Here is a 27,329-nt window from a genome sequence, read left to right as displayed (position 1 = left end):
CTAGGATGACATGGCCAGTATGTCTCAAAAGACACATTTGAACCTATGCTCTCAGGCGACTATGATACCATGCTTCTGAGAAGCAGATGAAAAAATATGAAGCTAATATGTAGATAATCTCCACCGAAGGATTAAACAGTCTTGAAATGATGAAAAAAAATCATATTCTTTCCCTTTCAGTTAGATCCTAAAGGGTTTCGTGGCATCATCCAAAAAACCCCTGCAAAATTCACCAAGCTGTAATGACTAATACATTAAAAGCAGGATTTCGAAGACATGTAACATATAGATATATGTACACACACACACACACACACAAACACACAGAGAGAGAAACTAAATGAAAAAGGAGCTTCTGTGCTTATAAGTATGTATTTGAATGGTATCTTGTTAATCTTATTTTGCAAATGAATGTTACCCTAAATATGAACAAATATTATGCAGTAAAATGCAAACTTCTTGAGGTTAGGGACTCTGCTGGTCTTAGTATGTAGATTAATAAATGTTGAGGTGAATTTAGTTTGTTAATCATATTTGGAAATTATAAATAAATTCTCATTGCCTCTTTATACAATTGCATACATCGTAGCAGAAAAAATGATGATCTTGAAATCAGAAGGGTTTGGGTTAAGTCCTCCTTCCAATCCTTAATGACTGTAACCTTATGCAAGGTACTTTAGTAATTTAGGCGTCCTCTTCTTTAGCCTTAAAATAGGCTTAACAATATACCCCTTGTCTTCATTGAGCTTTTATGAGGAAGATAGTATAATGCTAGACCTGTGACTTCATTAATATAGGAAACTCCCAAGACAAGGCACTCACTTGTGCCAATACACATTATGTTAGTCTTGGTGGGTTGTTAGTAAGAGATTAGTGACTTGCCTAGATCACACAGCCAGTATATATTAAAGACTTGCAGCTAAGTCTTCTTAGCTTCCAGGCTAGTCCTCTTGCCACTATCCATGCTGCCTTTCTGTTTGTGAAGAAAGTACCTTTTTAAAAAAATGTTGAAGTGCTTTGTTATTATGAACTATTATTATTGCTACTGACAAAAACATTATAATTTATTTGCAAGCTGAATTTTATTAATTTGCCATATTTGTTGTTAATTGATTATGTCTCTGCAAGGGAAAATATGTAATAAAATTTAAATTGCAGTCAAAAAGCAAGTTTGGCATTGTGTAGACAAACTACTTGGATTATTCAATAATTGATCACTTCCTGGCGATTAATAGGCACTAATAAATGTTAGTTAATATTATTATTAATTATTCAGGTATCTTGTAATATTTTAGATTTAGAAATGAATTATGTTACTCCTCTGCCCCTTTCTCTTTCAGTCATAGTCTGCTGTCAGGGAGATGATTCTCTATAATTGATAAAACTGTTGTCTGTACTTTGAGATTAAAATTCCAGTTTAGTAGTTACTTAACCACATCCCTTGTTCCTCTGGGCTACTTCTCTGGCCATCTATCAATCACAAGCATCTATCAAACACTAAATTATATATCAGACACTGTTCTAGGAACTAGGGATACTTAGTACAACCAACAAAACAATACCTACTTGCAGTGAGAAACTGCGAGATAAAATCTGACAGAAAAAGAAAGAATCAAAAGAAGAGCAAAATGACCTACATTTCATAGAATATCTATAACTCTTATGGCATGGCTTTATTTTTGTAAGTATGTTATAAGGAGAAACTTTTAATTTTATTTCATTTTAGCTAACACAATCTAGTTATTTCAGGATTCATTATGTAGACATTTCCTAACTTCTCTTTCTCCCCTATTTTTTCCCTTAGTTACTGGCTGACAAACAAAGTTCCCATCAAAAGACCCAGCACTGGCCTCCTCATGTACACGCTTGCTACACGATTTTGTGATGAGATTCACCTCTATGGATTCTGGCCGTTCCCTAAGGATTTAAATGGGAAAGAAGTCAAATATCATTACTATGATAACTTGAAATACAGATACTTTTCCAATGCAGGTCCTCACAGGATGCCATTGGAATTTAGGACTTTAGATGGGCTGCATAACAGGAGAGCACTAAAATTAACCACAGGAAAATGCATAAAGCAATAAAGCACATTTTTAAAAGACAAATCAAACTGAATATGCACTTCATTCTGAAGATGTTTGTATGGGAATAAGATGCAAAACAGAAGATAGATTTCAGTATCCACTAAGCTTCTTGGGGAGTGAGGGGGGAAGGGTTATGAGACATCCATTACCAGCTGATGAAATGCCTATGAAGTGCTCTAAAAATTGTATGTTTTGACTGCAAGGGTCCTAGTAAGTGCCACTTCTACTCAGAACACAGCTTGAATGTATAATCAGCAGTGTTTACAAGATCCAACAATGCATTCACATTTAATTAAAGAAGAAACAAATGTGTTCATTACTGCTGGACTGCCCCCATGACATCAAGCACATTTGAGGAAAAGCTAAGGAAGAAACTCTGCCTTTGGGGAAATCAGAACCTTCCTTGTCATCAGAAACTGTGATGGAGACAGTTAAGCAGGGCAACCCATAAGATCAAACAACTCAAGTAAATGCCTTCAGTCAGGAGTCTGTGTCTAATCATGTATTATAAACTAACATATTTGTTTTCATTGTTCTTTTCTTCTGGCATCTATTTGCTTTGGTATATTACAGATCTTGAAAGATCCTAAACAGGATGATATGTACAGGGGAAAAAAACTAATAATTGCAAAAATTGTTTCTTAATTTGTTATTTTTAGAGAAGATCTTACAAATGCTCAAAATATTTAATAATGAACAACTGAAAACCTCTAAATTATTTTTGGATGATGAAAAGGTACCAGCTAAATTATCCAAACAGTAATCTTGAGCCATTCTAAACAGTAGATTTCAATGTTCTATGCCATCTGGGAAGGTAATAATTAACAAGGAGGTATCCTTATGTTTGGTACCAAAGAATATACTGATTTTTCTATAGAAGTAACATTTCTCTTGAAGTGATTAATTTAAGTACTATGTTGTTATATGATTGATTTGAAAATACTATTTGAAGATTTTTAATTACACAAGTTAATACTTTATATTTTGTTTTAATGATGACCTGAAAATTCCTTATATTTCCTAACACATTCTTGAGCAACATTTTGCTCTTATAAAAGGAATGTTTGTTAAATGTCATGAACAAAAACTTGGGCTCAAGTGGTTTAAGGATTCCCTTCCTTAAATGGGGATATTGACATTGTTTAATTTCCTCTGTAATACAAAAATAGTATGATTTAGAGTGTGTTGATATCCTCGAAGTGGTAGATAATTTTAAAGTGAATTGACAAAGAATTTCTATATCAATATTTTGCAATTCAAAGGAAACAAATAACCTAGAACATGTAGTAGTTAAATTCAGTCATGATTTCATTTTAGGAAATAAGAAGTGAGAGAAGAATATGAAATGAGAAAATAAATAAAGTACATTTTTATTTAAATAACTAATAGAATTGGGCAGTTTGCCAGTCATCTGTTAGTTTAAACCATGCTATTAAGTAATTTGGGAATTCTGTTGCTTTTTTGGAAATAAAATAGGAAAAGTTCTTTATTCCCTGTTCTACTCTGCTTTACAACATGAAAAATATGCTTTGTCTTTTAGTCTCCTAAAGGAGGCAGACTGAGATGAGGTAAAATGGCAAGAATTTGTATGTGTATGTATATACACACATGTACACACATATACATATTTTATATATATACACATATAAGTGTATATAGTATATACACACTGTAGTATACCTTATGTATATGTCTTTGTTTACATACAAATGTGTATATGTGTGTAGATGTGTGTGGGCACATGCATGTGTATATATTTACATATACACTCATGCATATGTCTCCCCACGCCATGAAGAAGGTATATATACAAAAACATAATAAATACTTAATAAATGTTTATTGAATACAAAGAGAGAAAGAATAAATTATTTTGAAAGTTCTATCTGGAAAAAGCCAGTCAAACTTCAAATATTACATATATGTATGTATATTTGTGTGTATATGTGTATGTGACTCAGATATTTTGTTTCATTTCTGATAGATGAGTAGGTATTCCCTTCACTTGTATAAGAGCAAAAAACATTTATTAAGTACCCATTGCATGTAGAGGACTGTGTATATGGCAACTCCTCCACACTTTATTTATATTATATGATTTTTGTCCATATTTCTTCATACATCTTCCATAGAGGACCTGCCCAACAAGCTTCCTCTTTTTCTTTTAATATTTAGTAGTTACAAGTCGCCCACACTGGCTGAACAGCTGTTGTCCCTCAACTTAATACTTGACTAGTCTGCCTCCTTTTTAAATCATATATGTTTTGATGATATGTACATAAAATAAGTGTGTTGTCAACTTTTTTTCTCCAACCAGACCTGCATTTTCGTTGGTTTAGGAAGCTCTGTGAAGAACTTCCTCTGTCAATGAAGATAATCACTTTCTCTTCAACTTAAAGTCTTAAAGAGTTTCCTGGGCCACTGAAATATTAAATGTCTTGCCTAGAGCCACACAGCCAGTATTTGCCAGAGCTGGGATTTTAATTCAGAACTTCATTATTTTAGGACCAGCCCTCTATCCAGTATACCACATTGCCTTTCTCTCTCTGTCTTTCTCTCTCCCCCCCATCTCCTTCTCTCTGTGTGTATGTATGTACGTATGTACATACGTACGTACATATGTGTATATATGTATGCATGTATGTACATATGTATGTGTACTATATACAATGAACACATGTATATAACATAAATATATACCTTACAGAAAAAGTGTGTATATATGCAGTTTGTTTCTACATGTATGCACACATATAACCAGAAGATACCTTAGCGACCAATATCTTTATTTTACATATGAGGAAACTGAGGCCCCAGAGAGTAACTTGCCCAAGACATATCACAGATACTACGAAAAAGAACCACAGGTAGTAAAGGAGCTTAGCTTAGTGAATAGAGACCCAGCCTCATAGTTACCAAGACCTGATTTCCAATCCTAGCTCTGACATATGATGGCTACGGACTCTGTACTAGATATTTAACCTCTCAATGTTCCTGATAAAGTTTTGCAAAAGTTGTTGCTCTGCGTTGGTAGAGGGAATCTTTTCACTTGGAATTCCTTACACCAATGAAATCACAAAATACAAACTTTTTAAAAAAAAGGAGCAAAATCAGTACTGCCAGTATAGACACACACAGAGCTGTATATAGATACACTTTCATTTTAAAGAGATGGCAAATCATTACAATTACATGTATTTTGATATTTTATATGATATTAAAATACAAGATACACATTTGACTTACATGACTTTTCCTGAGATGTTGCTATTTCTCAAAAAGCATAAAGAAAATAACAGAACCTTTCAATAACTGAAATGAGTATAAAAAGGACAGAATTGGTCCACATCATTAAAATCATTCATCATATTTGAAAAAAATAGCAGTATATTTTGACTCTGTTACTGTTGAAATTGTTTGAAAAGTTAGTACTTAAGCAAATGTAAGGCAGAAAATTACAGAGATTATCTATTTGGATTGGGTCATACATTGGAAATTCTCTGAATCCACTCAGAGTTTATATATTAAGTCACATAAGCTGGGAAGGCTCATAGAAACATTTAGCATATCTCTTAACCAGCAGGAATGAAGGCAAAGAAGATCCTACATTTCTTTTTTTTCAACAAATGAATTTAAGACTGTTTTGTAAAGCATTTCTACTGTCCACTTATCTGTGCATTGCTATCTATCTCAAAGAGGAATTGAGTAGTGCCTTTTTAGCTTCTTCACATTTCTTTGTGACTTTTCGCTTGTGTTCTCCAAATATATTCCCCAGTTCTGAAAATATTCCTTCATACCAGAGTCCAGCATCAAAAACAAACTAAAAAGGGCTTCAGCATTGACTGAGACTACTTTTGTCAATCTCAGGGAGCTTTTAATACTCTGAAAAGAATTCATTTAAGGCATTTCATGCTCAAAGTAGCAACTTGTATCATCCCATTTCATTTTCTACTGTATACCTTTCCCTGTTCCCTTCTCCTTAACTATCTGCTATGGCCTTTTTTACAGGAATAGGTCAAGAAAAGGAATAGAGAATAACTACACGGGCAGAGAGATGAAAAAATGTCTAAATATAAAGGCAAGACTGGAGAATGTAGAGTAAATCAAAATATTAACAAATACTTGACATATCTCATGTTGCTTTAGGGACAGTCACATACTTCTCAGCATTAATCTACTTCTGTTTCAAGATTTTAACCCTCTGCATGATACTGGAAAGATCTGCACCAGGCAGGTGCTTAATTTAGTATTTCTGTCCTTTAAATATAAGGCTTTTGTGGGGCATGAACAATTCATGGTAAAGCTATCATGATTATTGTTCAGTGCACTCAATGATTATTATAAAGTTACCAAAATACCAAGTGATCAGTCTCAGATGATTATGTTCTGTGATTTAGTGTTTCAACCCACAGGAATGGATGAAACTGGTTAAATTGTGAACAAGTCTAAAAATTTCTATGGAAATTCTATCTGGGAAGGGCAGAAGCGGCTGGTTGCTCAAATTAATCCTTATGTTGTATATCATGTGAATTCTATATCAATTGCTAATGGGATTATCTACATTTATGCTTACCAAACAGTTAAGCAAAATCCTAGGAATAGTGTATATACCTATTAGATATTAAGATATTACACAGGAAGAGAGTGTACAAAGGAATTCGTTTTCATTTGAAAAATTAGTCACGTGCACATGACTTGATATTTGGTCCATAGAAAAAAATTTTAAGTGTCTATTAGTAGGAAATATTTATCCTAACTCCAGATCCTAGAACAGTGCCTTGCACAGAGGAGGCGTTTAATACATATTTGTATAATTTCTTTCTTGAATTAGGGAAAAGGCATAGGAGAAATATGTACTAGTTATCTTTACAGCTTTGGAAAAAATTTCCTCATCAACCATTACACATTTACTAGCTATTTCAAGAATTGGGTATTAGAATAATTGTATTTGTTTTGGGAAAAAGTACAAATGAAATCCGAACAGAAGTGTACATTTCGCTGTATGTGTGATATACACACATATAGTACCAATAGATGCAGGATTCATCTATATTCACATTTATATGTACATACATACACATATAGGGTGTCCCAAAAGTTTTAGTGCACTAAAACTTTTGGGACGCCCTGTTTATGTATGTGTTTATAATTGACATGCCTCACATACATACATCTGTAACATGCCCATTCTGGAGCCTTGTTGTAATGTTATGTTTGAGATTCATATTGCTTTTGGTGAGACTGATTATGATGCAAAGTATATTGGTATTCCCATCGCCATTCTTCCTTTAGGCTTTCAGTATTCTGGTGAATAGTTTTAAAACAAGGTTTCAGTTTGTCCACAATATTTTTAAAATCTTAAGGCTTCAAACTGCGGTTTGTAGATTATGGATTCACTATTTAGATTACTAATTTCAATTACACATTAAAATGGTATTTATTTGTGTAGGCAAAAGCACAAGTGTTTTAAATGGATATAACACAGGAAAAGAGTTTTACAGAGAATAACATTGCTTCACAGTACTGTTGCTACTGAGCCCTCCAGGTTCTATGTGTAGAACTTAAAGAGTTAAGGTATATTCTGTCAAGGACCATCCTGTTTGACACTGTTTTCCTCTTGTTCTGTGTACAGCATTTGGTATTATTGTTTTATCATTTGTACAATTGTTAAATAAATGAAATCTCTTTTTTCCCATTTTTCCTCTTCTTTCTTATACATACTGACCTTCATTTAGTGGCTAACCTCTTAGTAGATTCTAATTTTGCATATTTAAAAAATTTTTAATTGGACATTTTCTTTCCCTAATTCCAAGATTTTGACACTTTCAAAGTTCTTTAATAAAAAAATCTATAATATGGAAGATATGAACATTATCAAGAAACCACTGTGGGAATTGGGCAAGACTTCTTGTGGTGACAGAGTATGTTGTTGTTAACAAATGTGTTTCATCATTCCTCATTCCAGTTAGTTAAAAGAAAGCATCTTAGTAGGAACATGTACACAAACAGTTGCTGTCCATATTTCAAAATGATGTTGCTGACACATAGCACTGTGTGTGTATGTGCCTGTATGTCTGCAGCTGAAGAAGTTAGCAGTCCCTCCCACACTGCAGCCCCTTGAAGACTGCCCTTTGATTTGTGACTACAGCTGTGGTTGCTATACTTGTCACCATTTGCTGTCCTGCCTCCAAGGAGAAGATTCAGGGGAAAATGCACTTTTAACTCTGTTGCCATGGGATCCTGTAGCTGGCAATTTTAAGTCTGTAGACCTTGCACTGATTTCCACAGCACAGAAGCAGGAGGAACTGGAATTCCTTAAGGTTGTTATTACTACCCTTGGATTTTTAAAAGCAATCCATTAGGTTAATGAGTAGAGGTCTTCCCTGCTCAGTTGTAATTGTATTTTGCAGAGTTGTAATTAGGAATTTTAGGATCTTGGAAAAAGGCAGGAAAATCAGCCTTGGGTAGCCTGAAGGGAGAGGGGGCAGAAATCTCAGGACACCAAAGAGAAGCTGAAGGTTGGAGTTAACCCTTACAGTTAATCTCGTAGCTTTGGCATCTAAGGATCTATCCCTACTAGCTTTTGTTAAGTTACTACAGCATTCAAGGCACCATGTTAGGTGCTGGAAGCACAAAGACAAAATGAAAAATAATGAATTCATTCTGGGAGAATATATTTTACTGGGGGGATGGGTATTCATTATGATTTGGTGAGGGAGAGAGCACTAGCCATAGGGAATCAAAAAGAGACTTCCTATAGGAATAGATAAATGATCTATATTCTGAAGGAAGCCAGGAACTATTAAGACATAGGTAAAGGAGGGAGTCAGGGATAGTGTATAGAAAGGCATGGAAATGAGGGGTGGAGTGCTGAAGTCCTTAAGAAGTATTCAAGGGCAGCTAGGTGGCACAGTGAGTAGAGCACCAGCCCTGAAGTCAGGAGGACCTGAGTTCAAATCTGGTCTCAGACACTTGACACACTTACTAGCTGTGTGACCTTGGGCAAGTCACTTAACCCCAATTGACCTGCCTCCCCACCTCCAAAAAAATAAAAAACCAAAAAAATAAATATTCAGATAATACATGAATTACTTGAAAGGCACATATGTGAAGGGAAGGAAGTAAGCATTTGTATGTTATGGTACTTAATATATATGGTACCTATTATGTACCAGGCTCTGTTAAGCACTTTTTACAAATATTAGCTCATTTGAGCTTCACGATAAGCCTGTGAGGTAGGTGGTGTTACTATCCTCATTTTATGGAGACAATGGTTAAGGGACACAGGATCACACCAACAGTTAGTGTCAGAGGCCAGATTTGAGCTTGGGTCTTGCTGACTTCAGTCCTAGTGCTTTATCTACTGAACCACCTGCTGCCTCTGTGAAATGAGCCTGGAAAAGTAGACTGAAACTGAATTATGAAGGGTTTTTGAAATGATTAAGGAGTTTGTCTAGAAGCATTAGGGAGTTAATAAACATTCTTGAGTAGGAAAGTAACGAAGTCAGATTTGCATTTTAGAAAGTATGTTTTGGCAGCTGTTTGTAGCATAGAGACATTAGAAATCTAATTAAGAGGCCAATGCAATAACCTAGATCAGAGGTTATGAGGACCCAAACGAGGTATGCATCAGGATTGATGCAATGAATATAGAGATCAGATCTATAAAACTGACATCTGATTGTATCCTGTAGGTGGAAGACTAAAAGGATTTTAAGATGATGTTCTGTTAGTCATGTGCAAAAATGTGATAATTGGACCTATAAAAGCTGATTAGATTATGATATAGAGAAAGAAGAATCAAGTACTAAGCCCCATGGTTACAAGGCAGGATATCGATAATGATTCAAAAAAGGGACTAATAAAGTGTAGTCAATCAGTAAGGAGGACAATTTGAAGACAACAGTATCAAAAAATCTAATGGAAGAGAGAATGGTGGTCAGTGGTGTTAGAAAGCTGCATAAATGTCAACAAAGATCAGGCTAGAGAAAAGGCTATTTTTTATCAATTAAAAGATCCTTGATAAGATTGAAGAGATCAGTTTTAGTAGTCCAAAATCAGACTCCAAGTGGTTGAGAAGTGAGTGAGAGAAGAGAAGATGGAAGCAAGGAAGATATAAGGCTTCAAGAATCTTGGCCACAAAAGGAAAGCATGCATAATATGTTTCAATTCTTAAGTATAGGCAGGAGGATAACTTGAAGAAAACAGTGACAAGAAACTTGATGGGGGAGGGGATATGAAAAAAATGATATTCAATAGTTTCAAAAAGCTTCGGAGAAGTCAAGAAAGAAAAGAATAGAGAAAAATTTATTGGGTTCATCAAGTAAAAGATCCCTAATGGAACTGGAGGGAGAAGTTTCAGCTAAATGTATGAGAAGTGAATGGGAGAAGAGAAGATATAAGGTTTCTAGAAGGCTAGCAAAAGAGGAAGGAAAGGTATACATTTCCTATTTTAAATAAGTAATATTCCTACATGGGTGTTAGCTGGGCTATGTAAGCTATTAAGTTAATTAGTCAGTATGGGAAGGACAAAAAGTCTTATATACTTCTCTACGCATCTCATTCTTCCTTACATTACCACCATCCCTATTTAAATTAAGTCTTGAACCCTGGCACTTGTCTCTTCTCACTGAAGGTGGGTGAGGTCAGTTTCCTGGAAAGAGCTTGGAACCTCTTTAAAAGTTGAAATGGGAGCTGGAACTTAACCATTCTTACAACACAGGCCAAGCAGGTGGATTTCATGAGTCTTCTCAGACTCATTATATGAGTTGTAGAGGGTGAGAGGAGAAGGAGGGAAGCATATTATCACAGACTATGTAGGTTCTCTCAAGTGCCTGTACTAGTCCAGATACCTGTCTCTTAATCCTACACTTTGAGAAGCCCAACCACAAATGAAAAGGGCCCTGACTTTTTCAAGTGAAAGGGATCAAAAGAGCATGGCCGAAGTCCTTCTGATTTTCATAAGATGCCACTTCCCATCTTGTCCTTTTTTGGTTAGGTACAGGGGTACTGTTGCTCCTCCAGTCTTTCCTCCAAGCCTCCTACCCACTGAGGTAGTAGGTAATATATATATATATATATGTATATATATATATATGTGTATATATACACACACATATATGTATGTATATGTATGTATATGTATATATATATGTAAACATACATACACTGGTTCATCTCAATCAATACCTATGGCATATTGAGGTTACATCTATCACATAGAGCTACCAAATTCAGATTTAGGAAAATCTATGAGTTGTTAATCCCTGGAATATGTAACCAAGAAAAAATGGTAGAAAATGTAATTTCCTAGCACCCTATAAAAATAGAGAGGTTAACCCTTCTTGAAATTTCATATGAAAATCCTTTCTAAAACCCTTTTTTTCTTAGATAGACTTACAGAATATTAATAAGAAAATCATTTTCAAATTGTTGTCCATATCTCTATGAATTATATCCATCTTTTCCTACTTTGTTTGCTTAGTGAGTACCAGAGAAACTCCACAGATATTTAATCAAAGTTAAGTATTTTAACAATTCTCCAAAATAGTGCCTAATGTCTCATTACCAAATTAGTTTTCCACAAACTAACAAGTGTGACTACTAGGTGGCATTGCTTGCTACTAACTTAATCCTATTCACCAAAAACACCTGAGAAGTCCTCCACTCTATTCTGAGAGTTATACATTTCACCCCCATTGAGGTAGAATCTCTGATTCTCAGAGAATAATAGTCTTTCCCTCAACATGGTTTCTCTTTGGGCATCCATCATCTTATTAGCTTCAAAGGTGAGTTTACCTAATCAAAATTAGATATGGGCTTCCTCCTTCTAAATACTTTGCCTTTCCCTGAAATAAATGTGTTTTTCTGAGCCTTAGTCACAGTGACCTTGACATAATACAGTTTTCCTATTTACTCAGACTCCACATAGGCAGGTAGGTTGTGGAGTTGTATGGAGGCAGAGGGAGGAAGTTAGGTTCTAAAGTCATCATGTAAGGCAAAAATTGTATGTAGTCAAAGTTATCCTCTCTTCGGTCCCATAGAATGCCCATAAGTGCAGCAGTACACATGGTTTTGTAAATAAGAAAAATCATCAAATGATTTATAACTTTGAGATAAAGATTGGTTCTAAGGTTGATTCAGCTGGGGCCACAAAGCAGAGTTAGTTCAGGATGAGTCCCGAGCAGAGGAGTCACTGTTCTTCTTTCTGGTATCCCTCCATTGGCTACTACACCTTTCCCCCTCTCCAACTTCCTTTATCTCCATCATCTCTTTCTCTGACCTGGAGTGTGGGGAGGCAGAGTGGTAGCATCCATTGGGAGAGGAAGCCATGCTGTGGGAAGATTTCTTGTGTATGTCACCCCTGCAGCAACCCCATATACAATCTGGATCCTTCCTGCTGTATTCATTCTCTCTCTCTCTCTCTCTCTCTCTCTCTCTCTCTCTACCTCTTTATCTCTGTCTCTGTGTGTATGTCTTCTCTTCCCTCTTTCTTACAGACAAACTGAATTCAGATAAGTCAAATGTATATACCATGTAGCTCTGTTGTTGAGAATATTAGTCTTTTTTGCATAGAATAACAAAAAGAGATAAGTAATACATAACATAATGCCTACTTCAAGTGCACCCTCAGCTTCTCCTAGACTTTTACCCTTTTACAATAAATAGACATACTCCATCAGCAACTGAAAACAACAAGAATGGTTTTCCTGGTGTCCTTGGTAACCATACTATGATGCCCTTGAAAACAAAAGAAAACAAATGCATGAAATAGACCCAGCATTGTACAGAGAATCACCCAGCAGGGTACTGCAGTGACAACATGACTAAATTATGTGCAGGGCATAACACACACACAGCTCAAGGGTACATGCATATGCACACTACAGAGCAATCAGACAACAAGCACGACAATAAACAACAAGTAAAGAATGGTGAAATATCCAATCAAAGCTATCTAGTTGCAACAATAATATTATCAATTGGCCTGTATTTTAAAAGTACAGCTTACGTATAAGCATTACTCTATCTATAAAACAAATAACAAACACAAAAGTACTATAGCATTAACAGAATACAATAGCCAAATGGACACAAGAAAATAATAAATAAGCATACTCGGATGTAGTGATTAGCCGTGTAACAATAAATCTATGTAATTATGCGTAAGGTACACTTCACGTGGACAATGGGATTGTCACTTGGGATATATGTGTTTTTCAGGCCATCATAAGTTTGTCTTTTACTGGTCAGATGGATCTAGTTGCCTTGTTATTAATTGATCTCTGTGCTGTGGTTCCCAAGCTAGTAGACGGGATAGACTGATCATTATAGATGTGTATGTCTGTACCTGGGATGATAAGAAAACTAAGATACAGAAATGATCTCAGGGTTAGTGACAAAGCTGAGATTAGAACAGAGCAGGTCTGTACTATTTTTCAATCCTTTAGAACACAGATTTTCTTTTGTATATGCATACCTAATACAATGATTTTTTTGCATTTAAATAAAACAAAACCCTAACCTGTGATTTCCTTGGTATAGGGAATTGCAGCAAGGAAACTCCCTCTACCAATGCAGAGTGGCAGTTTTGTTTTAGACACTTGAGTTGCTTAGGGTCACATAGCCAGTATGTATAACGGGCAGAAGTTGATTGCCTCAAGCCAATTCCCTATAAATTATGTTATGGTGCTTTTCATAGTAGGCACATGATAGGTATTTAATAATTACTTTTTATTTTAGACTGTATAGAGTAGTCATGCACTGAATATTAATTCAGTGGGCTCTACTTCTAGAATTCCCAGATCCCGAGAGAGGATCTGTCTGTCAATTAAATCTCATATTTATTGTAGCAATGCCCTTTGGAGTCTTATGACATTATCATTTTGCATTTAGTTATACTTTATCTAAGCATCCTGAGATAATAAAAGCTTAGAAATGGGAAGCCTGTATCATTGTCCTAACCATTTTGAAATCCCTGGAACTCTAATTACATTGAATTGGACTCAAAATATTATCCACAGAATAATTGGATTAAACTAGTTTTGAAATAGCGGCATATTAGAAAACATGGTACATTATTACTTAGGGTGCTCTTTAGCACATTTTAAAAGTAATTAATTAATCTTTAACAATTTTCAAAATGATATTAATTCTGTTCCTTTTCCATGTGTTGCCCTACAGTCAAGAACAAAGTCAATCAATTAGCCAATAAGCATTTCTTCAGCACTTAATGTGTTCTACATGCTGAACTAAATACAGGGAATGATAAAAAAAGAAAACAAACCTGACATTCCATGTATTGGCTATTAGAAATTTCAAATTGAAGTCTCACCGGTTTCTCAAAATCAGTATGTCCAAACTGGACCTCTCTAAACCCATCTCTCTTTGAAAAATCCCAATTTCTAGTCTCCTAGGTTCACAATCTTGCCATTATCCTCCACTCCTCATGCTCTCTCACCTCACATATACAGAAAGTTGCCAAATCCTATAGTTTCTATATTCATAACATCTCTATCATGTCCTCCTGTCACTATTAATACAGATGCCTTCTTAATTTAGGATTTTTTGCCTGGACTATTGCTATGGCCTCCTAACTGGCCTCCTTGCCTCAATTCTCTGCCCACTTCAATCCAGCCTCCACACAGCTGTCAAAGTGATATTCCTTAAGCACTGTTTGTATCACGCCACTAACCTACTCAAAAAACTCAGGTGGCTCCCTATTGCCTCTTGGATCAAACAGAAATGTCTCCGGCTTTTGGCTTCGTACATTACTTTAAATTTCTTGTATATCATTTCTCTCTTTCCAGCTTCATTGTACAGTACTCACCTTCCTGAATTCTACCTTCCAGGCAAACTGGCCTTCTTGCTGTTCTTTACACATAACACTCCATCTCTCTTCCCTATTCTTTTACACAGTCTCTTGTTCCCCATGCCTGGAATGCAATTCTTCCTGAGTTCCCCCTCTTAAAATGCTTAACTTCCTTTAAGATTCACTTCAAACTCAACTTCTACATGAAGCCTTTTCTGATGATACATCGCTCTCCAGTTGCTTGCGCTGTCCTTCAGCTTATGTTGAACTTATTTCCTCTATAGTCTTACTTCCTATATAGTTCCAAACTGGAACCCTATGGCTGTAGATGTATATGTTGTCTCCATAGCATGTAAGCTCCTCAGGGGCAAAGATACTCTTTTGTCCATATTTCCAGGGACTAACATAGAAGGTTTTTGTTATTCAGTCATGTCTGACTCTTCATGACCCCATTTGGAGTTTTCTTGGTAAAGATACTGAAGTAGATTGCCATTTCCTTCTCCAGCTCATTTTACAGATGAAGAGCTAAGGCAAACAGGGTTAAGTGACTTACCCAGGGTCGCACAGCTACTAAGTGTCTGAGATGGGATTTGAAGTCAGGAAGATAAGTCTTAACTTCAGGACCAGAATTCTATCTACTTTGCCACCTAGTTGCCCCTCTTGGAACACTGTAGTTGCTTAATAAATATTTCTTGATTATTGATTCATGTTGATTGAAATATTGCCTACCCTTTCTAACCCATTCCTATGGCACTACCACATGGCAACTATTTATCTTATGTGGTTCTGCCTGAAGGCCTACACTTGAGCATCACCCCTACCCCCACACCCAGCCAAATTGCTCTCTCTCTGAAGAGTTGTGACATGTTCTAAAATGACTCTAACCTATCAAACTTGACCTTTCCTCAGTGCTCTTCTTTCACCATCTGTTAGGAAGATGCATTCTTACAAACTAATATAAATATAAGAATTGTGACTGATAGAGTTTGATAACACATCTCTCTCTTGGTTATTTGCACAAAGTAATAACTTGCTCTATAAAAATAAGGGGTTAGATCTCATCTTGTAGGTCTCTTTAATCATCTAAAATCCTATTATCTCGATTTTGAAGCAATGTAACAGAAAAGGTGGAGAGATATTTCAGGGTAGGGGTTATCAAGACTTCCTTTGGATAACACCATGAAGATGGAGGAGTTCAGAGCAGAGAGCTCTACTGACCTAATTTTGGTTCCTAGAATTGTAGAGGACAGGCTTTTTGCTTTTGTGGTAACCTCAAAGATAAAATCTACTTGTTAGGGCAGACTTGGTGGGAAAACATATATATACATATATATGAAACAACCCCACAGCAACATAATTTCCCTGAGCTTAACATACGCTGAGAACAAATGGCAATGTCACCAAGGCAAGCCATTTCAGAGCAATTGCTCTATAATGAGCTGTATTAAATAGAAGAACAGGAATACTTAATATCCTGTGGACAAAACATAGTAAAACCTTGAGAGATGTGACAGAAACATGGAATGTCTGGAATAAATAGCACCTGACAGTCTAATCTGGCTACTTATGGCAGGGAGGGAAGATTCCAAGGTAAATTGTCTGGGTTTTTTTGTTTTTCATTTTGTTTTTCATTTTGTTTTTTGTTTTTGTTTCTGTTTTTTAGCAGATCTGTTATGCAAGGGCAAGGAGGCATAACTATAAGCATCAACGGTTTCATCATTAGTGGCCATGGCCCCAAACCAGAGGATAATCTGGGTGGTGGTGTGCTGAAATTTGTAAAGAATTTAATCAATCTTTTCAGTCACATCAAGGGCAGTTTCTTCTAATTTGAATGCTAATCAGCTGTAAATAAAATTGATTCATGGATTTGGAAAGGACCTCAGAGGTCATCTTGTCCACCTCCCTCATTTACAAATAAGGAAAATGAGACTCAAAGAGCTGAAATAACCTGATCAAGGTGATAAAAACTAGTTTTAGAGGCAGAGGAGGAGCTATAAATGGGATCCTATTGTGAGGTGAAAATAATATTGTATTTTCCTTCTGCATTTCATCAGAGCTAGGACTGATCTGGTACTTCTTGAGAAGGGGAAAGGACATGACCTTGAAGCATGACATATAGGTGCCATATACTTTCACCCATATGCAGCTATTGTTGAATACTGGGGAATCATGTACGAAGGGAACTATGTGGTAATTTTTTTTAAATTTACTTTTAAAAACTCTGCATTCAATAAATAACCTTCCCCCCAAAAAGATCATTTCTTATACACAGTTGAACAGAAAAGATATGTTGGATATGTGTTACCCATGTAGATTATATGTATATTTGTATAGGTTGTGTAAAGGTGGCTCACAAGGAGACATGAACAGGGAGCTTCAGAACTTAGCCCACCACTCTCCAATGGAGCTTCTTAAATATTAATGGTCTAAATATGTTTTTGTTTGCTTGTTTAGGTTAAAGCTGCTTTCCTTGTCACTATTTCCTTAAAGGGGTAAAGGTATTCAAAGTTTACATCTACTGGTTTGAATCCTTTCCACTAAATTTTAGTTATGCAAAAGAGAGTCACAAATGGTAAATAGTATTAAACTCATTTATGCAATCAAATAGCAAAGAAAAATCAGAGAAGTTTTTTTTAAGAGAGGGAGAGGGAGAGAAGGAGGGAGGGAGAGGGAGAGAGAGCTTGATCTCATCCAAGGGGAAATCTCAGAAAAGCTGAAATCTGAGAAATTTTAGAGAGCTAGCTTATTTGTTCACCTTCCTAAGTCTATTCTTTTTCTCCCAGGATTTCTCCCTGGTACTATGTGTGCTCTTTTTCCAAGCTGGAAGGAAGAAGTTTTCTCCTCTCCCAGACTCTTCTGCTAATGTAGCACTTCATGAAGGCATGCAATATTGAGTAATATTTCTCACCACAAATGTGGACAGTCTTATGTGAATGCCCAGGCATGCCCAGGATTTCATACCTGTTTGTAGCTGTAGTAAATAAAGATATAGATATTAGGAGATATTGTGATTAATGAATCGGGAGGCCCAGGGTATTTGAGAATTCATCAACATGCATAATGAATTCCCCAAGTATAAAGCCAGGGGCTAGGATTGAGAGAGTCACTGAGCTAGCTCGCAGTTGCCATTAGTTTGAAGAATAATCGCAAAAATTGAAGAATTTAAATGTAGAGCAGACTTAATGTCTGCAAAGGGTTTTATACACACACACATACACACACGCATGAACATGTGCATGTATATGTGTGTGTGTATTAAAAATAGGAATGCAGGTAGCCTTGTTGGCTTAACGTTTTCACTGCTCAAGTTTCATTCTCAGGTTTCATTCATATCAGACTCAAAACATTCACGCCCCCCACAAGTAGTGAGATCCACACTGTGCTGTTTTCTTTCAGACCGGAACCCTAGTTCCTCCTCCTCTCAAAATGAGATTGGGAATCTAATATCCCATGAGGAATTAAGTAGAATTTAGCAGAGAATCTCTAATCCTAATTTGAATTAGGCTTCAACAAGAAGGTTCTCTAGTAGTGGCTTTGAAATTTTTTGGTTGCAGGGTACTTGCGCACTAAAAAATTATTGAGGTCCCCAAAGTCCTTTTGTTTATGTGGGTCATAATTACTGATGGTTAATTTTTTAGAAGTTAAAAGATATTTTTAAAATAACAATAATGAACTCATTAGATGTTAAATAATATAATATAATGCTGCCCCAGATGTTACCAGAAAAGCATTTACGTATTTGGAAACTGTCAAGTTCATGGTGGTAAATACCAGTTTTCAAATATTCTCTCTTTAGCTTAAAAGCTCAAAAGTTATCCCTGGCAACAAATATTGTCATTGTTTTCCTTAAAGTGACAGGTTCACTTCATTCATTTTTGTAAAAAAAAAATTGTTTGCCAAATACCGAAGTGTGAATAATAATAGTTTGTCTGTTACTTGTTCTTTTTTAGTAAAAATGTTGTCTATAACAAAAAAAAGTGCATGACTGCTGGGATGTTCTGTTCGTAATCACTCTACTGACTTAGACAAAAGTCAGTGAGATTTTCTAGGCAATATCTTCCTTGTCCTAGAATCTGATCTTTCCTTGTAAAGAAGTAATCCCTGGGTGGAATTATCCTCTTGGATAGAAAAGAGATTCATACATATAGCCCTTGAAGTTCAGAGCTATAATGCACTCCCTCAGTCTACACAGACAGACACACAGACACAGACACAGACACATACACACAGACACACACACACAAAGACACACACTCATATTTCACTATACAAAATTGTGTGTCTATGTATATATGTACATACCCATACATGTATGCCCCTCCCTGATATACATGATATTGCAAGGAGTAGAAATCACTAATTAAAAATCAGTGGGAGGTTTTTAGAACAGATAATGAATTTCCTAAATTTTATACAAATATGTAAATATACATAAATATATGCATATGTATATATGTGGCTATCTCTATACAGAGTATCATGAATGGCTTAGTGCAATTTTAAGCTTAAATGGCTTAAAACTCCTAGCCGTTTGGGACACCCTCTATACATGCATAGATGTGTGTATGTGTTGTATATGCACATATATAGCTCTTGATATATGCATATGTAGCTAGAATATCGCTATATGTGGGTGTGTGTGTATGTATATGTAATCCATGGTTCAGTGGTACAGATTAGGCCCAATCTGGGGATTCTTGGCAAACAGAAGCCACCTACACTTAAAGCAATCAACAGACATCTATTACATTCCCACTACATGCAAGGCACTGAGTTAAGAGCTAGAGATATAGAGGGAAAAAATGAAATGTCCTTCAAAATCTTATAAGCCATTGGTGGGGACAACACACATATATACATAGACATATATGTACATTTATGTTTATGTACACAAAAAGCTGAGATGCAACAAAGTATGGATAAATTCTCTGTTGCTTGTGATAATTTTGGCCTAACAATTAACAACAAGAAAACTCAGGTACTGCATCAGCCATCCATACATGGATCCATCAGTTACAGCAAATGAAGAAGGTTTGAATGCTGTGGATAAGTTCACTTACCTTGGTAGTATACTTTCCAGGAATGTACACATTGATAATGAGGTTGACACATGCATTGCCAGAGCTAGCTCAGTGTTTCAGAGGCTCCAAAGGAAAGTATGGGAGAGAAGAGGTATTGGATTGACTACCAAACTGAAATTCTACAGAGCCTTTGTGCTGACCTCATTGTTGTATGCCTGTGAAACCTGGACAGTATACCAGTACCGTGCCAAGAAATTGAATTGCTTCCATTTGAATTATCCTAGGAAGATTCTGAAAATCATCTAGCAGGAAAAGGTACCAGACACTGAGGTTCTTACTCTAAATAAACTTCCAAGCATTCAAACTCTGCTTCAGAGAGCACAACTCTGATGGGCTGGTCACATAATTCTAATGCAAAATGTAGGCTTGCCAAAAAAACTGTTTTATGGAGAACTCACATAGGGCAAGCTTTCACATGGAGGTCAGAAGAAGCAATACAAGGACACTCTCAATGTCTTTCTTAAGAACTTTGGAATTGATTGTGTGACATGAGAGAGTCTGGAAAAGGACTTCCCAGCATGGCATGCCCTCATCAGAGAAGGTGCTGTGCTCTATGAGCAAAGCAGAATTGAAACAGCTCAAAGGAAACATAAGATGAGCAAGTTTAGAATATCCACTCAAATGTTCACATGGACTATTTGCGCCCAACCTGTGGTAGAGCATTTAGAGCTTGTATTGGCCTGATCAGCCACAGTCAGACAAGTTGAAACTTAACTCTAGCATAGTGATGTCATTTTGGTCCTCTTTGAGAATGAAGGACAACAACCAACCAACTATATGTGTGTGTATGTGTGTGTGTGTTTGTGTGCACGCATGTATATATGTATATATATACATACACACATATATGTGTATATGTGTGTATGTATGCATGCATGCATGCATGTATGTATGTATGTATGTATGTATGTAGTGAAAAATTATTTTTCTTAGTAATCATTATTTGGGAGATTCAGAGCTTCCCCCAGCCCCTTCTTTCAAAATCCTGACTTCAATGTCAGTTTTTCTTCAGAATGACATTTCTGATAATGAGATTGCATTTAGTCTCCTGATACTGGCCAAACCCCAACCTGCTCTTGGAGGTAATTTAATCAAAGTTAGGAAAACTCCATTGTGTTCTGCTCAGGCTTGGGTGGAGACAGATTCTTCTGTCTAGATAGCCCAAAGCTGGGAGTGATCTGGTATGGTCGGGAGGTGGTCTGATAGAAGAGGTATTTCCTCTGTCTTTAGATGGTGGGGTAGTATCAGCTCCTGTTGAAAAGGTAGATAAACTGGGCACCCCAACCCCCAAATTGAGCCCAATTCTAGACTGGCTCCCTTAGGGTGGCTCAGTCTTTGACTACAGTTCTGCACACATATCATCAGCTTGAGAGAAATAAAAACATGGGCTCGGACAAACTAATTTTGTTTGTCTTACAACAAACTCTAGATCAAACTATATCAAACTTTTTCTAGATCAAACTCTGTGAGGCAGGTTGATGATACATACACACATACATACATGTACATATGTGTATGTGCATGATTATATGTATATGATTATATGTATATTCAGTGTCACAAAGTTCTAGACATACCTAGACTGGGTAAAATCCTGGAAGATTATATGTGTGTGTATGTGTATGTGTGTGTGTGCGTGTAAATATATCTATATATCCAATATATTATATCTATATAGATATATCCACAAGTTATATATCCATATGTACTTTGATCAGTCAATAAACATTTACTACTTACTGTATGTCAGGTATTGTGCTACTATATACATACACACATATATTACAGAGTTTATAAAGACATACTTATATATGCATATATCTATACACACAGATATACACACAGATATATAACAAACAAAAAGTTAATGCAACATATACATATGAATACCTATACACATATATGCATATATGTGTGTATATGTGTGTGTTTGCCCCTATTTCCGTCTCTGCCTCTCCCCTCCTCCTGGAATGTATTAAGTTCTTTAAAGACAAGGGACTATTTCATTTCCATCTTTGTATTCCCAACAGCTGGCAAAAGTGTCTAACAAATAACAGATGCTTAATCAATGCTTATTAAATAACTATAGCTGGGATTTATCAGCAATCATTGGATTGAAGTGAATTTGAATTTCTAAAAAAATAAACTTGGATTTAAGTTCTGATACTGATAGTTATTTCCTATGTGATTTGAGATGCTTCTCTGGCCTTTACTTTCCTCTCATAAGAAAACAGAGGTGAGACTACATTATCACTAAGGTCTCTTTCCACCCTGAATTCTGTGATCCTGTGACTCTTAGACCAGTATTCTACTTATCACTTGAGCCAGATTTCTAGCTGTGACTGCTTAAGTACACTCTAACCTGTGTTGCTATGTTGTCTGGAGCCTGAAAGACTTGGATAATAAAGGATTTGCCAGATAACTGTGTGGATAAGTTTGGGGGACCTTGTGGACCATCTAAAATCCAGTTCAGAGAAAGTTAAGGGGAAAAGCCCAATCACTCTACTGAAGTTGGAAATAACCTTTAAAAAAATCCCAGAGGAAAAAAGATCCTTCATATTTTTGTCGAACATTGCTTGAAAGAGGAATACTGAAAAGCCTTGATGATCACTACTGAGAGGATTGATTTTAGAGTTGTGGTAAATAATTAAGTGGATTTCTTAGAAGAGGTACTTTCTTTTTCAGGGAACTTATTCTTTAAAATGATGATCTGCTAAAGTCAGGAAAATCATTTGGCATTTTTTTCTTTTGATGTCACATAACTTTGAAAATTTTATTTTCATTAAAATCACATTAATAAAATGAAAGTTTTTATATAATTTCATTTGAATTTATCCCATTCTCTACCTTTTTAAGTTGAGGTTTTCTTCAGAATGACATTTCTGACAATGAGATGACATTGAATCTCCTTATCCTGGCCAAACCCCCCAACCCAAGCTTGGAGGTAATTTAATAAAAGGTAGGGAAATGCCATTGTGTTCCGCTCTGCTCTGGTGGAGACAGATTCTTTATATATGTGTGTGTGTGTATGTATGTGTGTATGCATGTATATGTATGTGTGTATGTATGTATATAAGTATATGTGTACACACATATATATGTATGTGTGTATATATATATATATATATATATATATATATATATATATAAATATTCTTTTTAACAGATAGTTTAAAAAAAGAGAGAAATCAATTCAGCAAAATAACAGAAAAAAATGGATTGGACTGCTATAATATTATACCTCCATATCCCTGTCATTTCCCCAATTCCCAAACTCCCACCATCACACACAAGCTTCTGCAAAGAAGGAAGTATAACGTCTCATTTCATAATTAGGGACAAGCTTAGCCATTATAGCTAAACGTCATTGAATCATGAGGTTTTATTTTTTGTCGTTGTTATTTTAATTTCAATTGTAGTAGTTATCGTACTCTATATCTTTTTAAATAACCATGCTATCTGATCTGATTGTTCCTGTTAAAGAGGTGAAGAAAATGAAGATAGTTCCTAGGGTAAAAACTATACTAATTTCTCTCCTGTATGTTATTTTGAAGTGGTCTATTAACTTATTTTGTTTCATTTATTATTATTGTCACACTGATTTAGCAAGTATTTATAAAATATCTCTGTATATATAGCCTTGAAATATGTCCTATAGGAAATTTTTTAAAAATTGGATGACAGGGTGCTTTCTAGAGATTTCACGTTGATTTTTAGAGCATGAATTCTACCCTTCACAGTACCATAGTCACCCACTGGTTAGCAAGGTGCTTGTGGGAAAATATTGATTATTTCAGCATATTTAGGTACATTACTAAAGCTAGAATTAGTCCTTGGAAAAATTTTAATGTGGGCAATGAATTTCTTTAGTGCGTTCTCACTTTTCTTTCATCAGGGCTCTCCTTAACTCATAGCACACTGCAACACCTTTGTCTTCCTCTATCAGTTTTCTTTCTCTTTGAACATTTAATTTTATGCCTTTTAATTAATTAATTTTGAGTTTTCAATATTCATTTCCACAAGATTTTGAGTTCCAAATTTTCTCCCATCTCCCCCCTCACCCCAAGACAGCATTCTTTTTTTTTTTTTTCAGTTTACTTGCAGCACTTTTATTTTTCCTTACACAATGACGTGTTGGGCATTACAATTCTCAACTCTTAGGATGACTTACAAATTTTGGTATTCTACTGGTCATGTGAGAACATTAAGGCAACGTACAAAAATCTTACATAAATTAACTAGATGCACAAAAATATGGAACGCTTCACGAATTTGCGTGTCATCCTTTCGCAGGGGCCATGCTAATCTTCTCTGTATTGTTCCAATTTTAGTATATGTGCTGCCGAAGCGAGCACCCAAGACAGCATTCTGATTACCCTTTCCCACAATCTGCCTTCCCTTCTATCACCCCTCCCCCCTCCTTCTCTTATCTCCTTCCCTTCTATTTTCCTGTAGGGAAAGATAGATTTCTATACCCCATTGCCTATATATCTTATTTCCCAGTTGCATATAAAAGCAATTTTAGACATTCTCTTTTGAGACTTTGAGTTCCACATTCTCTCCTATCCTCCCTCCTCACCCACCCTTATTGAGAAGGCAACCAATTCAATATAGATTATACATGTGTAGTCATGCAAAACACTTCCATAATAGTCATGTTGTGAAAGACTAACTATATTCCCCTCCATCCTATCCTCTCCCCAATTTATTCTATTCTCTCCCTTGACCCTGTCCCTCCTCAAAAGTGTTTACTTTTGATTAATCCCTCCTCTCATTTGCCCTCCTTTCTATCAATTCCTCTCCCCTTCTTTTATCTCCTTCCCTTCTACTTTCCTGTAGGGTAAGAGATTTCCATACCCAATTGAGTGTGTATGTTATTCTCCCCTTAAGCTAAATTCTGATGAGAGTAGGGTTCACTCATTCCCTCTCAACTTCCTCTTCTTCTCCTCCATTGCAAAAGCTTTTTCTTGCCTCTTTTATGTGAGGTAATTTACCCCATTCTATCTCTACCTTTCTCCTTCTCCCAGTATAATCCTCTCTCACCCTTTAGTTTTATTTTTCAGATATCATCTCTTCATATTCAACTCACCCTGTGCCCTCTGTGTGTGTACGCACACACGCATGCACATGGACACACACACATTTCCTCCAATTACCCTAATATTGAGCAAGGTCTCATGTGTTACAAATATCTCTTTCCATGTAGGAATATAAACAGTTAAACTTCAATAAGGCCCTTATGATTTCTCTTTCCTGTTTGCCTTTTCATGCTTCTCTTGATTCTTGTGTTTGAAAGTCAAATTTTCTATTCAGCTCTGGTCTTTTTATCAAGAATTCTTGAAAGTCCTCTATTTCATTGAATATTCATTTTTCCCCTGAAGGATTATGCTCAGTTTTGCTGGGTAGGTGATTCTTGCTTTTGATTCTACCTCCTTTGACCTCCAGAATATCATATTCCAAGCCCTCTGATCCCTTAATATAGAAGCTGCTAAAGCTTGTGTTACCCTGATTGTGTTTCCATAGTACTTGAATTGTTTCTTTCTGGCTGCTTGCAATATTTTCTCATTGACCTGGGAACTCTGGAATTTCACTACGATATTCCCAGGAGTTTTCCTAGGGATATCTTTCAGGAGGTGATTGGTGGATTCTTTCAATATCTATTTTCCCCCCTTGTTCTAGAATATCAGGGCAGCTTTCCTTGATAATTTCTTAAAAGATGATGTCTAGGCTCTTTCTTTGATCATGGCATTCAGGTAGTGCAATCATTTTAAAATGATCTCTCCTGGATCTATTTTTCAGGTCAGCTTTTTTTTCCAATGAGATATTTCACATTGTCTTGTATTTTTTCATTCTTTTGCTTCTGTTTTATAATTCCTTGATTTCTAATCGAGTCATTAGCTTCCATTTGCTCCATTCTAATTTTTAAGCAATTATTTTCTTCAGTGAGCTTTTGGACCTCCTTTTCCATTTGGCCAATTTTGCTTTTTAAGGCATTCTTCTCCTCATTGACTTTTTGGAGCTCTTTTGGCATATGGGTTGATCTATTTTTTCAGGTGTTATTTACTTCAGCACTTTTGAGTCTCCTTTAGCAAGCTGTTGACTCGTTTTCCAGTATTTTCATCCATTACTCTCATTTCTTTTCCCAATTTTTCCTCTACTTCTCTTGCTTGATTTTCCAAATCCTTTTTGAGCTCTTCCATGGCCTGAGACCAATTCATATTTTTCTTGGAGGCTTTTGATGTAGGCTCTTTGACTTTGTTGACTTCTCCTGGCTGTATGTTTTGATCTTCTTTGTCACCAAAATAAGATTCTAGAGTCTGAGTCCTTTTTACATTGTGTGCTCATTTCCTCAGCCAATTTCTTGACTTTTGAGATTTTTGTCAGGGTATGACTGCTTTCAGAGTGGAGAGCAATCTGTCTCAAGCTTCAGGGGTTTTGTGCTGCTGTTTCCAGAGCTGCTCCTATTCTGTGGTGGCATGATACTCTTTTCCTGGCCTGTGCTCTGGTCTTTTTGCTGTGTAACTACCGGGAGGATTCCCTCTCCAAGCCACCACAGGCTTTGCCACCCCGGTGCTCTTCCTCCCCCAAGGACCGCCAATTAGACCTGAGGCCCAGATCCAAGCAGTGAAAAGCAAGAGAAGGCTGCCTCAGTGCTATGCTAGCAAAGAGATCTCTGTACTCCCTCTTTGATCAGCTGTCTAATGCCCCCCACTGTCTGTGAGCCTGGCGCTCAGGAAGCAGTGGCAGCTGCTGCTGCTGCTGCTGCTGCTGCCTCAGGTACCTCCCTTGCCCTGGAGCTGGGGCCAGACCATACCCCTCTCTCAGGTAGGTCCAACAACCTACCCATTGTCTTTGGTGTTTGTGGGTTGAGAAGACTGAAAACTGCTACGCCTGCCAGTGATTCAATGCCCTGAGGCCTGCTCCACCTGTTCTGCTTTGACCTGGTCTGTACTGGAGTGGCCCCTGCTAGGCTGTGCTCTGCTCTCAGCACAGTGTGATAGACCCTTCCTAGTGACTATCCAGGCTGTCTTGGGCTGGAGACTTGTTTCACTCTGTCATTTCATGGATTCTGTATCTCTAGAGTTTTTTTAGAGTCATTTTTTACAGACGTTTGGAGGGATTTGAGGGAGCGCACAAATGCGTCCCTCTTTTCATGGAAGATCTCAACTTTTAACTAGGATGATTCTTTAGTAGAAGAATTTAAAGTGTGAGACAGAACATGGTGAATTTATTTATGTGTGAATTGTGTAGCAAGTGTCTGAACATACTATCCTAACCCCTACTTGGGTTCTCAGACGGCAGATGCTACATTTTCTTTTTGAGGCAACCTAGAGGACTGAGTGGGGAGTG

The 27,329-nt window shown here is 36.4% G+C and overlaps 1 protein-coding gene and 1 non-coding gene across 3 annotated transcripts in view; one reads left to right on the top strand and one right to left on the bottom strand.

Annotated features, from left to right (window-relative positions):
• The window catches only part of ST8SIA4 (ST8 alpha-N-acetyl-neuraminide alpha-2,8-sialyltransferase 4), a 139,285-nt gene extending 134,627 nt beyond the window's left edge, over positions 1 to 4,658 (top strand). For both annotated transcript variants that reach the window (XM_036768754.1, XM_036768764.1), the window contains one exon: positions 1,805 to 4,658. In XM_036768754.1, the coding sequence (XP_036624649.1) occupies positions 1,805 to 2,087 (283 nt within the window). In that variant the 3' untranslated portion in view covers positions 2,088 to 4,658. The remainder of the gene's footprint in view (positions 1 to 1,804) is intronic.
• Positions 4,659 to 24,227: 19,569 nt separating this feature from the next.
• On the bottom strand, positions 24,228 to 24,334 carry LOC118835145. Its single transcript, XR_005009479.1, has one exon. It is a non-coding gene; the product is annotated as a U6 spliceosomal RNA (small nuclear RNA).
• Positions 24,335 to 27,329: the final 2,995 nt, after the last annotated feature.

This window comes from Trichosurus vulpecula, chromosome 1 (assembly GCF_011100635.1).
Source record: "Trichosurus vulpecula isolate mTriVul1 chromosome 1, mTriVul1.pri, whole genome shotgun sequence".
NCBI classification, from domain to species: Eukaryota; Metazoa; Chordata; class Mammalia; order Diprotodontia; family Phalangeridae; genus Trichosurus; species Trichosurus vulpecula.
This window is presented reverse-complemented; position numbering and strand designations above follow the sequence as displayed.